This window comes from Sylvia atricapilla, chromosome 4, assembly GCF_009819655.1.
Source record: "Sylvia atricapilla isolate bSylAtr1 chromosome 4, bSylAtr1.pri, whole genome shotgun sequence".
Classification (NCBI taxonomy): Eukaryota; Metazoa; Chordata; class Aves; order Passeriformes; family Sylviidae; genus Sylvia; species Sylvia atricapilla.
The window spans coordinates 68926981-68943344 of record NC_089143.1 but is presented as its reverse complement, the minus strand read 5'-3'; the positions used below and the strand labels follow the sequence as shown (position 1 = coordinate 68943344).

The 16364-nt window shown below is 41.6% G+C and overlaps 1 protein-coding gene across 2 annotated transcripts in view; it reads left to right on the top strand.

Annotated features, from left to right (window-relative positions):
- Positions 1 to 16364, top strand: part of BMP2K (BMP2 inducible kinase) — a 49916-nt gene that overhangs the window by 27484 nt on the left and 6068 nt on the right. Inside the window, exons 10-15 of one of the 2 annotated variants that reach the window (XM_066318242.1) lie at positions 749 to 909; positions 2180 to 2340; positions 2944 to 3039; positions 3730 to 3911; positions 4708 to 4865; positions 7870 to 7983. In XM_066318242.1, the coding sequence (XP_066174339.1) occupies positions 749 to 909; positions 2180 to 2340; positions 2944 to 3039; positions 3730 to 3911; positions 4708 to 4865; positions 7870 to 7983 (872 nt within the window). The remainder of the gene's footprint in view (positions 1 to 748; positions 910 to 2179; positions 2341 to 2943; positions 3040 to 3729; positions 3912 to 4707; positions 4866 to 7869; positions 7984 to 16364) is intronic. The other variant, XM_066318241.1, reaches the window with a different exon arrangement.

Genomic DNA, 16364 nt, shown 5'->3' with positions numbered 1-16364 from the left:
TTTTTGTTTAAAATCTGTTATCATATGCTTGTTAATAGATGAAATATTACCTCAGTAGAAGTCATTAGATAAACTGTGTTTCTAAGAGCTTCAAGTCTGTTTGGATTCCACTCCTTTGCCTTTTTTCATTTTATTGAGAATGCAGGGAGAGAAACTGATATTTTGAAGGTAAATGGTTTGTTTGGGTTTTTTTTTGACAAATTGAAGTTTTTATGGAAAAATACTTTCTTGTCATTGTTAGTAAAAACAAACCCAAAACCTTGGAAATTCCTCTCCATGCTTCTGATTTCTGCTATGATCTGATGTGTATGCACTTAAGGCTGATGTTGGATAAATCCTTTACTCTTTCATTCCTTGTTAATGGAAGTTACTTGAGTTTGAATCTACCAGCATGTGTGACTCAGGTACTTCTACCTTCAGCTATAATTGTCAGCTCCATTGGCAAAAAAGAGAAACAAAACCATGCAAAATTAATAGAAGTAGAAATAATTTGACCTAACATGTAATGTTTTCTTTTCTCTTATTTCTTGTACATATGAGCTGTAGTCCTGTTTCTAATTGTAGGTCTGTGGACTTAAGCACAGGACTGGAATTTTAGGAAACGAATTTTAAGATACTTATGTGCAGTTCAGAAGTAGTCTAGCACATGATTAAGACATAGCTATTAAGAGATGTACTGTGTCAAATATGAAGTACAAATAGTTGTCTTTTCATCAAGTATCTTATCCGGGAAAAATTGCCCTTTCAGAATAACAGATGCTGTTGGACCAACAGAAACCTCAATTGCACCTCGACAAAGACCAAAGGCCAATTCAAGCACTGCCCCTTCCAATGTGCTGGCGATCCAGAGCTCAGCAGCTCCTGTCAAAGTACAAGTTCCTGGTGAATTTGTTAATCGTGGACAAAAAGGTAACTTAAAGTCTAAGAATGGACCAAAATAAAGAAGCAGCTGTGCCTCTATTTTTTTTTTTTTGATCTACTAGAGATAACATTTAAAACTCAGTTTTATCACTCATAGTTTGTTAGGACAAAAGTTTGGGTTTGGTATATTTCTGTAAGACTCTAAATGTTTGAGTTGTGAATTCGAGGTGCCACAAAAACTAGATGGAGATTTTGAAGTGAAAGTGTTTTTCCCTTGTGCTTAACACTGGTTTTGGAATGAACTTGCCCACTGCAGACAGAAGTTCTTGCTTGTTTTGGCTTGTGAATAATTCAGAAAAAGTATAGAGCCCTTCTGTATCACACTGGGTTTGTTGTAGTAGGAAAAATATTCTCCTGTGCCTCAAGAAGTCATGATATAGCACCAATATGTTAGTGGTATTTGTAGGCTGGAACCATGTCACTTCTCTCATGATTGACAGACTCATTCCACATGGCACTGTGAGTGCAGGAGAAATTAGGGGAGACTCAGTCAAGTAAAATGGGTTTTTGAAAAATCCTTGGTTTTTTCTCATCTAGAAAGAGTTATGACTCTGATAAATATTCACTTAAAAAGTTGACATTTGTACCTAGAACACTTTCTAATTGCATTTCGTGCTGTTACGTGTCTGCTGCAGAAAAGGAAGAGTAGTTTTAGGGATGGTATTGGAAAAGTTTTAAAAGGCCTCTGAGAATGTTTGTGTTCAGGTATAAGTACTTTTTAGTAGGTGGGATCCACATAACATCCAACTTGAAAAGTTTTTTCTGTTATGACAAGGAACAGATCTTTCATGGGCACTTCAGAATTATAAGCACAGTGTGCAAGAGAGAAATTTACGGTAGTACATGTCTCTCAAAAGTTGAAAAAGCAGTTGAGTGGCAAAATTAATCAGGTGTTCTGTTTAAGGGAGTTTGGTGGATGAGCTGATACTTTTCTTAGGGAAAAAAATTTAAAATACATCTGTGTTGGATGTTGAAAGCTGTATGGTTTGAGATCCTGGGCTGTGTAGCTTAAGTGTTAGTAAAGCACAAGTCTGGAACCCAGCTTGCTGTTAGGAGACCAGAGGAAGCTTCCGGCATCTTGCACATCGAAATGGTTCATTTGCAGGTGTGGAATTACTTTTAAAGAAGTCAACTTGGTATCTACCAGGTGTCCTGGTTGTCAGACTGGAAAGAGTCAGTTTGAGATGAAAAACTGCCAGGGAGAGCTCCAAGTGAAGCTGAGGGGTCTGGTTGTCAGTAGTGTTCCTGTCTGTCACAGGAACCACGCGACCAGGGAATGGACAAGACATCTCACAGTCCCAAGGGACCACCCCACAGCAGCACAGGGTCCTCCAGCAGCTGCAGCAGGGAGATTGGAGATTACAGCAGCTGCACCACTTTCAGCACCAGCCTGCCATGCAGGATGCTTATATGCAGCAGGTACAGTCAGATCTGTTAGACAAGTGTCTGAGACTTTTTGTGTGTGTTAGTAGCCGTTGGAGTTGTGTGCCAGTTCAACACTTCTGCCTCTGTGCTTTTCCTGCTAAAAAGGCTCCTGTCCCTTCTTACTATTGCATTGTCCCTTCATTGGCCCTGTAATGCTTGTCCTAGAAAGTTGCTTGCCTAGTGCTGTGTTCATGCAGTTTGACCCTTAATTCCATCTTGCTGTGCATCACCACAGTGTGATTTCAAGGCTTTACCCGTGTGTAAAGGAGCTTGGGATGAATATTAAGAGTGATTATGGATGATGATGTTGTGCTTGTAATAAGACGGTTGTATGTGCACCAGAACTGAACGTGTAGTCTGATTTGTTTTGTTTTATTAAGAATTGGCTGGGAAGTGGGGTAAGGAAAAAGCTTCCGAACAGAGTGATTGAGGTGCAGTGACTGAATTGCAAGCTGGTTCTTGATTATAGGATGTCTTAATTGAAAAATGCTGTGGTGTCATAGATGTGATAGTGCTTCTGAAGAAGCATTAATTACAATACCTGCATATTTCTGAGGGGACATCATTACTTTTTAAAGCACTTTTTTGTCTTTTCAGTATCACCAAGCAGTGCACCAGCAGATGGTCCAGCAACAGCTGTTGCTGCAATCTGTGTACCAGCAGCAGACTGCCCAGTTACAGTATCCTGCCATGGTATGTCACAGAGATGGTACAGTCTTAAAATATAGCCTGTGTTGTAAATCTCTTGTGTAGATGCAGTAAGAACAGTGCCTGGTTAGTTGTCCGGAGCTGTGGACATGGTAATTAGCATGCAGTTTGGCATCTAAAATAATATTTAGTTGGTGGGAAGTTAATCCAAACTAGCTTAACTGGAGTTGCACTTTTATTAATAATAGGATGGGATCTGTCTCAAGTTTCATAAGAAGGTCTGTGTTCATTTGAAACATACTTGGATAATGTTTCCAGTACTAGCCACAGCAGCAAATACATGTTACTCAACAGTGTGACTGAAGATAGTGATGTCCAGTTCTTACTTGAAAAGTAATAGAGCTGACTGCCATAGCCTGTTTTTTGAAGATCAGGAGAAACTGTCCTGAAATCTTGTATTAAGATTTAAGAATAGAGTATGATGAAAATGCAATTAGCAGTGCTGCAGTAGCATATATTGCAGTAGCAATAATTACGAAAATCTAAGTGGTAATACGCTAGAAAAGGAAAGCAGTCTTGCTGACCTGTTGATGTGGTTTCTCTATCTATGCTCAGGTGTTCTGGAGGGTAGTGGTGGTAGTGGATGTGTTTGGCTGCAAGAGCAGCACTGATACTTGGCAGAAGAGTTTCAGCCAACCCATGCTTGTTCTGGTAACACAGCCCTGATTTCCCCAGGTGCAGCAGTACCAGCAGGCTCTCCTGCAGCAGCAGATGCAGGCTCAGCAGCGGGCACAGCAGGTGCAGTCCCCTGAATATATCACTTCTCCACAAGACCTTGCACCAGCCTTAATCTCCTACCCCAGGTCACTCCCAGTGCATGGTGGAAGAGTGGCAGATCCTCCCTACCCTACAAACAGGTGAGAATTGTGGCTCAGCTGAGCCTAGGGGTTACTTATGGCTTACATTACTAGTTTTGTGGTTAGCATTGCCAGATCCTTTTTTCAGAAGTCACTTGCTTTGGTAGTAAGAGATTACATAGAGTTGGATGGTGGATGTTCAGTGATAAAGGATATTTTGGGAGCAAAGTGAGAATGTTGGTTAACAGATGTGCCTGGCACAATTTCTTAAAGTATCTGTCTTCTTGTTCATGGACTTACTCCAGGAACTGATTGCTAACCACTTAGCTTGGGATGGTCAGTAGCCTATGTTGAATGGGGTTAAGTGCATCTGAAAGGAGTTTCAAACACCCTGTTAAGAGCAGCTTTGTAGTTGGCCTTGATGTACTAGGGCTGGCAGCTTCTGTGCTTAGAGGTGCAACATGACATGATGTACACCTCGGAAGAGATATGGTCCCTGAGCAGTGGCCCTCAGACCTGCCTTTGTTTAATAAATGGTAATAAATGACCACTTTTACATTAATTCTTGTGAACAACAGTGTATGTAATAAAAAAACTCCTTCCTTTCTGATTTAAAAATAAAAAAAACCCTACAGATCTGTCCAGTTTCACTGGATGTTAAAAACCAGGTTATATATTTGTTTAGGTTCCTATTAGGCTTCTTTTAGATTTGCCTTCAGATTTTTTGGGATGAGCTCTTCATGCATGTGTGCTGCTTGTGTGTAGGACTTGGCATTATGAAGTATCTCAGATTTTGACCCTGATAACCAATTCTGTCATGTTTCTCTTTATTTGCTTCCTTGAACCGACTCTACAGGTCAGGTATTCCTGATGCTGAAGCGATTGCCAATTACCCGAAACAGAACATCAGTAACCCACCTGATATGTCAGGCTGGAACCCGTTTGGAGAGGACAATTTTTCCAAGTTGACAGAGGAGGAGCTGCTGGACAGAGAGTTTGACCTGCTAAGATCAAGTAAGGGACGCTTGAAGGCTTACTTTGCTTCCCAGTAAATGAGGGCTCTGTGATTGCTCAGCAGTTCCAACACCTGCTTGTCCAAGGACTGTGCAGGCTGTGTACAGAACATTCTTTCTGAGCATTTGAGGGCACAGTTGGGCCTGTCTTCCTTTCCTTTTCCTTTTTGAAAACGTGCAATAGGAACTCACCGTCTGAAACTGGTAGTTACTGGCTCGATTACTGCAGAAATGGTGGTATCTTAGCTCTTCTACACTGCTTGTGTCACCTTCATTGCCAAGAGGCTCTCAACAGCAGAAGTATGTTGTGATGGGAAGAGAATTTTGGCTGCTTGCTTTATTCCTTTCCAGCTTTTTTCTTGCACACCAGAGCAGAAGATTGTGTGGGTCTGATATGTCCTTTGAAAATGCCTGAAAGAAAATTGATCTATTACATTATGTTAATGTTTTGTACTGTCCTTTTTGAGTGGCTACATGTAAGGGCTGGTTTATTGTACTGATATGGCAATAGTTGAATAAACTTTTTCCTCGTGAAGTCAGTTATCTTCATGGTTCTTACTTGGAATTACTTTCTGTTTTTAATTGCTGAACACATGCTTGTTAGTTGCTCTTCCTATAACTGGTTTTGTTGAGATCAGATTTATCAGTGGGACTTGGAAGATGTGACATTGTTAAAAAACAGATTGTATATGCTTGGCTGTCTATCAGCAAGTTTCTTGCAATTAAAAGTACAGTAAAGTTGAATTTTGAGTAACTGAAAACAATACTGCCTTCAGCTGAATATTTTTTTATTGGGTGTGCACATTACCTGTTAATCCTTTAGGAAGGCGACGGGGTGGTTTAGTCTGTGAAACTGTGATTGTTAGTTTTCCCTTTGTATCCTGTGTGGATTGAATCAGACTCCTGTTTTTGAGATGGCAATGTAGCTTGCACACATTTTACAGTCAGATGTCTCACTGTTAGCTGGGAAAAATGGCTAGTGTACTAGCTGAAATTAAGCATTCCTTCCAAATCCAAGTTAAGGATTTGATTCAGTAGTAGAATTGAATATCTGTAAGCATGTTTCTTCCAAATGCGACCCTTAGTCTTTTGAAATAATGCACTCGTGGATCTGGAGCAGGTTAGTTTGTACCAAAGGTCAGCACAACACCACCCACATTCAGAATCTGTAACTGCTGGACTGCTGGTGGCACTTATGTAAGTTGGATGAGATTAATTTGGTTAAGCCACAAGTTTTGAACAAATGCATGTTCCAAAGAAGATGATAACCAAGATGCATTCTGGGCTCAGCTCTTCAAGGTAATTCAGGGGACAGGAGAGCTGGGTGTGCTAATGCACTTGATATGCTGTATCTGAAAAGTAAACTAAACCCAACAGCACACCCCTGCTCAGTAGTAAGCAGCATTTGGGATTTTAGTCACGCACGTAGAGAAAATGCAGAAATAACCCCAAATTACTCCCTTGCCAGCAGCAGATGGCAGCCTTGTCTGTATGGGTATTGGGGCTGCCTTACAGCTGCTCTGAGCTCCTGGGGCTTGGTGCCCCTCAGAGGAAGGGGAGCACTGGTGGTTTGTGTCTGTGTGTGCGTGTAGATACACGTCACAGCCTTCAGAGACCTTTTAACTTGGCATTTTGATACAGAGGGTGTTTTGCCAGAGATCATATGACCATTCTTGGCAGTATTTAATGCCTTTGCTGCAGTCAAAGCAAAAACAATTACACTTCATGTTGTCTACTGGTACTTTCTCAAACTTGGCCGGAATAATGAGAGATCAGTAGATTTATTGTAAAATTAAGTCTTGTACCTATAAAATTGTCTTTAACTGTGTAAGACTTACTGGAATTTCCTTAGATATTTATTAATGTTGAAGGCTGAGTTCTCTTTAGATGTAGGTTATCTCCTATGAGAGAAAAAGGCTGTTGAGTACTAGGTAACTTTTCTGCTACCTAGAGAAAAGAGAATTGCAGATGCAGAATTGATCAGTGGTTCTTTTTTTCTGTTACTAAGTCAACTGCTGTCATGTATTCAATAACTCACATACAGTGGTGTGTAAGTTTGTGGGGATGACCAGTGTTCAAAACATGAATTCTTTCTTTCTCTTCTCAGAAGCCTAGTTGATATTGTTGATGCTTTATACGTAAATTAAAGAGGTTTCTATGCTTTTAAATGCTTTTAAAGCTTACATGTTTGTGACAGTAACACCTAAGTAAATTTACAAACTCTTTGTTAGAGGATGAAGATGTTGCCACAATTTGTCAGGCTGGCATTACCATCAGATTTCATGTGTTGAGGGGCTTAATGTCAGTGTGTGCAGTGATGGCTACTGCTGGGATGATTAATCACTTCACTTGTAAAAGGGCATCCAATTCCTGGGACAGAATACATTGCTTATACTCGGTATTTTTCTAGTAGAACGATGCTGGTTGCAGTAAAACATAATGTGCAATTGGGTGGATTTCTGAACTGAGCACCTTTGTGGAGAGCTGTGACACAGAGTGACAGATTGGAGCTCCTGGCTGTTGTTGTTTCTCTGTTGGTGTTGCTGTGATCATCAGTTAGTGATGGGCCAGAAGTGACATCTGATGCTGCATTTCTGACAGCATTGTGAAGTAGATTTCTTAAGCAGCTCCTGTAACCACTTAATCATCTGTGCAGAATTGGGAGCCAAGAAACCGAATCTACTTTCTCACTGGGAAAAAAATCCCAGCCCAGCTTTCATAGCATTGCACAAAGGTTTGGGATCACCCTGTGCTCCAGCAGGGACAGGTGTGGGTACTGAGCCTCCCAGGCACTCTGCCTGCCTCCTTGCAGTAGGAAGGAGCTGCCCAGACTAGTTCCTGTGCAGACAAGAGCTGTGCTTCTTATAAGCCTTTGTCAAACCCCCTGCCAGAGAAGATATTCCTCCCTCACCCTGTACAGTGCATAGCTTTGCATAGGTGTAAGTCCTGCCATTTTTATTTTATTTTACTTTATTTTTTGTTCTGTTTCATTTTGTTTTTTACAGACAGGCTGGTGGACAGGAGAGCATCTTCAGATAAGAATGTGGAGCCACATGCTGCTCCACAGACAAGTCCTCCTGAAGATCCCTTTGGTTCAGTTCCTTTCATTTCTCAGCAAGGCAAGTTCCATCTGTGACATGATTACCTCGGAGCTGTATGCATACATACCTGTAGGTGTATGTATCTGCTGAAGTATGCACTGCAGTTCAGTGACCAAAGTATGGCAAAGGGCTCGGCTGCCTCTAACAGCACTTGGGTTGAAGGGATGTGTTGGTGTGTTCATTACCTCAAATTAAAGCCACTTGTTCATTCAGCTCCTGGTGCCTGTGGAGCCTTGGGACAGACTGTGTAGGGTGTGGTTCTGCTGGGCCAGTGCAATGGGCATCACCTGGGCTTTTGCTGAAGAACCCCAAGTGCTTTTGCTGAAGGCAGATTCCTTGCTAAGGCCAAATTTTGCTGCTTCCCTGTAGTCTGCTTCTGACTCACACTGTTTCTGTAGTTCAGTTGTCCAGCCAAGTGAAGACAGTAAGCTTCTATGCATTTAATGCACAGTTTTGGTACAAGTTGACTCAAACAGAAACATTTTACATTGCGTATACATGGGGAAGGTGGGCATTCATTATTGCTTTTCAGTTAAACTTTAACTATGTTTACCTTGAATGGAAGTAAAAATAATGTATTTTGGGCATTGTGAGTGGGAAACTGCATCATCCTGCAACTTAAGCGACAGTTTTTAACATTTGGTTGATCAGCACTTTAGTATTTATTTTGGTACATTTGACAAAGTGAAGCCTGTGTGGTAGTTGAATGGTAAAAGGAGCATCAGTCAATTCTGGAGCCACTTGGATTTTGTTGCAAAAAAAGTGATAAAGGTGCCTTAGTATGACTTGTAAAGACTGTTCTTATGGAAGTTCAAAAGCTCAGGTAACATGCCTTAAAATAAATCAGCTGGGGTCAACCTAAGGTAGTATCTGTGTTTTCTTTCACTTCGATCTTGCATTCTTGGAGATGCTCTGCTAGAGCTGTGAAGTGCTCACAAATGCTCCAGTGCTCCATGTGGTGAAGGGTGGACAGGGAATGCTGTTGTGTTCAGCAAAGCCTTTGGTGAAAATCCCTCTATGCCCATGGCTGCTCCAGTCCCTAGACCTGAATTCATTCTGCTGGTTTTAGGATTGTATTCTTAGTTTGTGGTTTTGTTTTGCTCTCTCAGGACAAATTTGCTTTCTGTCACCTTGTTCATATTCAGTAGTTCAGTGCCATGTGAAAGCCATTTAAGTGAAGAAGGGTTTGCTCTACAGGTGCTGATTGGAAAGGTTTCCCTGGCATCTTCATTCCAGAGGTTGCTTTGACTTATAGGTGAGCCTGAATTCACATGGAAAATGAATAGGAATAGTTTACACTCCATTTAAGATGGGGACCATCAGGTACTCAGTCTCCTGCCAAATATTCATACCCTTGTGTCCAGAGGTTATTTTATTGCTTTTATCACCTGACACCTTGGAAGGGCATTTAACTGTTGCTGGGGTTTTTTTAGGTTATAATATAGCTTTAGATTTTAACAAATGTCCTGGCTGTATTGTATCATGCGCTTTATTTTTGTTACTTGGAATCCAAGCTCTAAGTCTTGACATACTAAAGTGGAAAAAAAAATAGTAGTTGCTTCTCTTAAGGGGAGGAAAAATCCCCTGAAATTCAATCATGACTGAAAAACCAGGCTGTTTGAGACATGTTGAACTGATAGCTATGGCATTGGGAAAAAATCATCCACTTTTCAATAGCCTTTTACCCTGTGGACTTGTAACTGGCATTTAAACAAGAGTAAATACTGGCTTGATTTCAAGAAAGGTATTGTTAATTATGTGTTAACTGTGAAATGCACTTAGCAAACAAATCAGGTACAATAAATCTTTAAATGTCCATATACATCTTTTAAAAGCTGGTTTGTGTTCCCCACCAAACTGTTCTTGGTAATGTCTTGAAAAGAGGTGTTGCAAGACAGCTAAGAAAAGGAGAGAGCTATTGACTTGGACCTACTTAATTTCTGTCTGAGGACTTTCTGGGGCAAACTTGACAAATGTGCCTCCCTAATATTTTGATTTCCACACATACTTAACACTGTTTTTTCTGGTTTGTTCCCTGTGATGGTGAAACATGTAACTAAGAAGTGAACCACCTGTGTCCCTTACTCATGACCTCTAAGGGCAGGTGATTGCTTAGCAAGTGGAACAGAGGTTTAACACCTTAAATTCAATTCCAGCATTTGCAAGAAAGACTCTTGGATCTTGTTAAAACACAGGTTTCATTTCCTTGTTGTAACATGTCTCAGGCCACATGGGAACCGTGTTAGCACTGTTTGCCCAGGGCCCTGACCACTGAGTTCTGACTTGTTGAATTGCAATGAGATGAAATGTTGACCTTATAAACACAGGATTTTTAAAGTAAATAAAATAGACTTTCTTGAAAAGTGACAGTTCTTACTGAAGTTGTGTTCTGCTGTATCAACCACAGTTCCAACTCTAAGGTTGGGTTTTTTCTGCTTGGTTTTCCTTGCTCTGGCATAGGTCTGATGTATAAATCGTGTATGTGGGCTGTGGCTGAGTAGAGTTCACTCAGAGGATTCCTCCTGTTTTGGAGGCTTAAGAGTTCTCTGCTGAAAGCAGCTCTTCACTCATTAATTAAATGACTGTCACCTCCCGAGAGAGAGCAGCAAGATGATGAATATCATGTGTCATCTTTCAACTCACCAACATCAAGTGCTGGTAATCTGGCAAAGTAAGTGTCACCAGGTATGTTAACATGTGTCTGGGAAGGTGAGACAAGGGAGCAGCAGAGGCTGGAATTGGAAGCCTTCCATCGTCGCTGGGAGATGATCTGTGGGCTGCTGTGACTTGGGATATCTCCTGTGAAGCTGACAGTGCATTTCAGGCTGGCACTGCTGCAAGGGTCATCAGGAGAAGAAGCCTGGAACTGGATGGACTATAGCTGCTTGTCTGTTAGACCTTCTGTGCTTATTTTTGTCTGGTGGGAATGAAGAGCCAGCAGCAACACTTGTGTCCCTTGGCATACACAGAGGGAAAGGGGTGCAAAATGAGCTAACAAGTGTTGGGTTCCTCTCAGTCTGGGGAATAGGGAAGCACTGTGGAAGCTGTCGGTGTCTCACCCTTGGTGTGTATCCTATTATAAACATTCTCACAAGTAAACTTGCTACACACACTACCTTATGCCTGAACTTTTGTGGAAAATACTAATACCCTAAGACCTGAGATGACTGGAAAAGAAACTTGGCCTGGGAAAGAATTGATCTGGTAGAAACAAACCCTACATTGCAAACTCCTTAATGAAAGAGAAAGAAGACAGTGCAATTAAATAGCCAGCAGTGGGGCACTTAGGCACTTCACATGTGGAAAACAGATCTGGTCCTGGAATGCCCGAACTGGATGGTGACAGTGGAAAAAACATCTCCTGTGGTCAGCATTTTGGAATGGAAGTTTCTGACTCAAGTGTGTATTAACTAGCTTGTGTTGTAATACCCTTTGTTATTATCAAATGTTTCAGAATCTCAGGAAAACACACTTTTTGCTGCTCTCAAATGTAAGAAGCAAATGTCATATAGGGTACAGTTGTCTGGTAGTTGTAGTCAGTGCCTTTAGTCATCTTGCATTTATTCATACTAATGATTTGTAGGATGTAGCCAGCCTAGGATGGCCTTTTGCTTCCTTCAGCTTAATACTGTGATTTCCAGAAGGACTACAAGAATTGAGGTAACACTCAAAATTATATGTATGGGCTGTGTGAGAGAAGTGGAGATATTGGGAAATGTTGCCTGAAACTCTTTCAAGCATTTGGCTTCTGTGGAAGAATCTCAATGAGCTGTTGCCCGGCCCGGCTTAGATCTTGGGACAGGGTTCTAGTGCAGGTCGTCTTGTTAACAGTTCTGCTGAATATTGTACGGATCATGTATGCTGTAGATGTGATCAAGTAATTTGGTTTTTGTAGCCTCCATGAGTAACCCCTTCTGAGCCTCTGCAGGGCTGTTCTCTTTGCACAGACTGAATAAAAGCAAGTCCAGTTCTGTAACAGATTCCTTCTGACTCAGCAACGTGGTGGTGTCTTCAAATGGTCTCTGCAGGTGTCTGTCTTGGAATAAGAGGGGCTTTGTGGTGTGGTGTGGTTTTGTCCCAGCTGCGTGGATCTTGCGGAAAACCAGCCAGCTGTGTGCCAGATAGCACTGCTGTGGGAATCATCTGGAGCATTGTACACATCCCTGAGAATCCTCTGGTGCAGTGGTGCTGCTGGCTGTGCACTGTGTCACAGCAGAATCATGGGGTGTCCTGGCAGGAGCAGACATGGGGGATGATTGTTCATTCCGTTGTTTTTTTGTGTATGCCTTCTAATAAGGTTTCAAACCAATGCAAGTTCTGCACCATGGCTGTGGAGTCCTGGAACCACTGTACAGTCTCTGCCTTTGAGACACAGCTTGCTAGAATTTAAGAAGAAATTATTAATACCAGACCAATAGAAACAAAAGAGACTTGAGCCATTTTTACAACTTGAAAAATGCTCCTGCCAACAGTTTACGTTTCTTTGACAGCTGATGTTGATTGTTTAAAGATGCCCAGTGATGTTTAAAGATGCAGTGATCTGGCTGTCAGATAACTGATAATAAAACATTTCAGGTTTAGGTAACTTGGCAGAGTAAGTTCTTGTCAATATCAGTACTCATTGAAAGCTTTGCTGATATTACTCTGTACCTTCTTGGCTGTGGTTTCAGTTATTTCAAGCACTCCATTCAGTGCTTGCTGAATAGAGGTTCAGGATATTTTTCTGTATCATGATCATCTTAAATTTTAGCTATTCTAGGTAGCACTTTCTAAGTAACCTGAAATTGTTCACCCATCATATATGGTATGTCTGGGCTCTGCCAAGGGTCTGCATTTTCTCTTCAAAATGATCTACCAATTTTTTTAAAAAGTTTTTTTCAAATCTTACAGCAGTCATGGGCACATTGCACTATTATTTTATATTGCACTTTAATCTCTGGAGTAATTATTTAAAAGAATGTCAGCAATAGCTGCCAGGCACAAGTGTGGCGTTCTTCCATTTTTGTTCCTCTTGAAAATAAAGGTGATAAGACACATAAATCCATTACAGTGTTGAGCAGCTGCTGCCCTGGTTGTTGTCAGAGAACTGGTGCAGATTTAGTTGCAGCCCGCTGGTAATCCATGGGCTGACATGTGGCAAATTGTTATGAAATGATGGTGGCAGTATGTTCCCAATTCCAAGGGAGATTAAAGCTCTTATGCCCCACTCTTAGGCTACCCTCACGATATCTTAAAATGAGGAACCAGCAGAAGGCATGTAATTACTGCATTTGTTAAAGGCAATTCATCCTCTTATAATCTTGTGTCTCGAAAAAGAACATCGGAACAGAAAATTTCTTTGAAGATTGGGATCTTCTTATATGATTAAAGATGTTCCACCTGTCTCGCATTTGAGCAAAGAACAATTGTTCCCTACAAGCTACAAACCTGATTAGAAGTGTGGTAATCTGAGCAGCACATTGCAAGCAGATGTTGTGCAGCAGTGTGCCGCATTGCTGTATAAATGTGTATCTGAACATCTCTGCAGCAGTGCTGCCTGACAAGATTGCATGAAATCAACATGACACAACACTTCAGTCTGGAAATCTGTTTCATTCAATTCAGGCATTCAATTGTCATTAAGCAGGAGCTTTTCCCTTTTGGGGAATTGTTTCTCTATGTAGTGCTCTTTATTTAATTTCCTAACTTCATTAGCAGTGAAAGAAACAGGGGTAACTGTAGTGTAGAAGACCAAAGTATTTCTATCTTAGTTCAAAAATTATAGTTCTGGGGAGGATATTTTTCTTTCTTTGGTTTGGTTTTGATTCTTATATGATGCAGTTTTATCCCTGTTCTTGGGGCTAACCTGAAGCCGCTGCAGCTGCAAAGGTGGGTGCAGAGATGGTTTGTTCCCTCAGGGTTGGCCAGGTAGGCTACAAGTGTGCAAGAGGAGTATCTTAGAGTAGTTTCTGCTTGGAGCAGGTGGCTAACCTCCAAATACACAGGAGGGTAAAGGAAAATATTTGTTCTTTCCTGACATACTGCAGTGTGGGAGCAGTGTTGTGACCATTCTGGAAATACTCCTTGGAGTAAAAGTATTTTCTTCAAACCCAAATATTGGGAGCAGTTACTTTTCACAGCATCATCTGCTGTGTGCCGCCTGCTTTCCATTGACAGGTGACTGCCAATGTAGGGTCATGTATGTTGGCTCTGCAATTCCAATAACAGTGAGCTCTTAGTGGAGGTTTTGAGTTTCTGGTCACTGTTGGGTAATTCCCAGTCTCTACATAATACCTAGACACTGGTTTCCTGCTGCAATAAGTAAGTCGCATGGATAACTCTGGCAAAGCTACTGGAGAAGGAGGAGTCTCAGCTGAAGGGCTTGCAATTTGGAAGCCACCTTCAGAAACCACTGCTGAGCTGAGATGCAGTTATTGACTGCTGTGATGGTGTTAGAATGGGAAAAACTTCCTGCCGTGTCTTTGAGTGGCCTCAGAATTAAGATATTTTGGACTATGTTTTCTCACGTGCAGGGACAGACATTTACAAATCCACACCTTAAGCTTCCCTTTCCTCATTCCTGCTAGCACAAAGGTTGGTGTATGCTATATTCAGTGTGCCGTGGCATTGTCCTCAGTAGAGCAAGAGCCCACAAAACTGACTGGTGCCAGGACAGATTGCTGTGGGCAAGCTAAAAATCAACACGTACATCAAACTTTCAGTATTCTCGTTGGCTATTCAAGCACTTCCCCTGTGTCTGCCTCTGTCAGCCAGGAAGGTGCTCAGCATTTCCTTGAAGAGTGGTTCAGAGCTCCAAGTACATGGAGAGAACACCTGGCTTCTGCATTGCTGTGGATGCATGTCTCCAAGCAAGAGGTCAATTGTCCCTGGCTTCATCTGAGTTCCTCTGAGGATTCAGTACTTGTTAGACTGAAGAGAGGAAATTTTAGGGTGGAAAGGCTGGGTTGTCTCGGTGCCTGATTCCCGAGATCATTTACTGTGTGTTGCCAGCAAAAGTCACAGTTCTGAATAAAGGTGGGTCTGTTGGGATGCTGGAGCAGCCAGGGTGCCACGGAGGTGTGGTGGGAAGCATTCTCTTTGCTGTGCCATCTCTCTGGAGAGGTCTGGGGCTGAGAGCTGCACCTCCTGTGCCTCAGACGGCCTCGTAAGCAGTTCAGCTGCTCTTGGTAGAGGTTGAGCATTCTGCCTCCTCAGTGCCTGTTACAGTTCATTTTCTACGGACTCTGACTGTAGCAGCACTTAACGAATAGTATTTAAACCTATTGGGAAGTCAGGTATATTAGATAACACTATTATTCAGTTCTTCCTTGAAAAAAAATTGCTTTATTAGTTGTTTACTGCATGTTGAGATTAAGTGCAAAGGTCTAACCGTTCTGTGGGACTGTAAACTCTTGTGAATATGGACACAGAGAAAAGGTTTGGGCCTTTTTTTGTGAGTGGTGTTAACAGCTAACCTAGAAGAAATCCCTTTTTCTTTTAAATCTATTTGCATTTATGCTAACGTTAGTGTTCCAGTAAATATTGGAAACAGCAGGATTTGGAGGTTATGGGGGTTAAATAGTGCAATGTGAAGGCTGTACCTTTGGGAAATCTAAAGTAAGCAACAGAATAATCCAGATTCTAATTTAGTGGGTAAAGCAAATATGTAGCATTTAAAATTACAGTAGATAAGAAGCAATCTGACACCAGAAGGCAAGAAGAAACAGCTCAAAATCCTAATCACCTGATGTTTTTAGTCATTCTGGTCATCTTGGTTTTAAATCCTTACATAAATTGTATTGCTGCTGAATTTTGATTATTTTAAGTGTAACTGCAAAGGAGTGAGGAAGCTGATGGAATGAGGAAATCGCTGTTAATTCCCTTTAAAATTGGAAGAAATGGCTCTTGTAAACTGGAGCATAGAAAGAAAATAATCTAACTTGCCCTGGAAGTTGCATGCTAGTTTCCTTGTGAAAGAAGGAAATAGCTGATAAAATATTTTATATGTTGCAAGAACAAGAGCTATTGGATTCTGGCTGAAGATGACTTTTGGAGAAATAGTAGACATCTGTAGCCATCCCTAGCTTTTTCAATCCTTGGAACACATGGAGTGGGTTAAACGTCAGTATTTGTGTAACAAAGCTCTAAGTGGAAGACATCCATGGTTTTGTTTGTGTGAGGTCAGTGGTCCAGTGCAATGCTGTGGGTAGAGTTCTCTAGTAACTGCTTGAACAGGAGCAGCCTGGCCGCAGCTGGTGTCAGATGCTGGAGATGTGAGAAGCTCATCCCCAGTGCCAGGGTGTCTGTGACAGCCTCTCTGGGGCAGAGTGGCACACAGGTTTTGGGCAATGGCTCTGTGCCTGCCAGGAGGTGAATTCTCACTGCTGTTGCTGGTGTTACATGTAACATTATGCACCCTA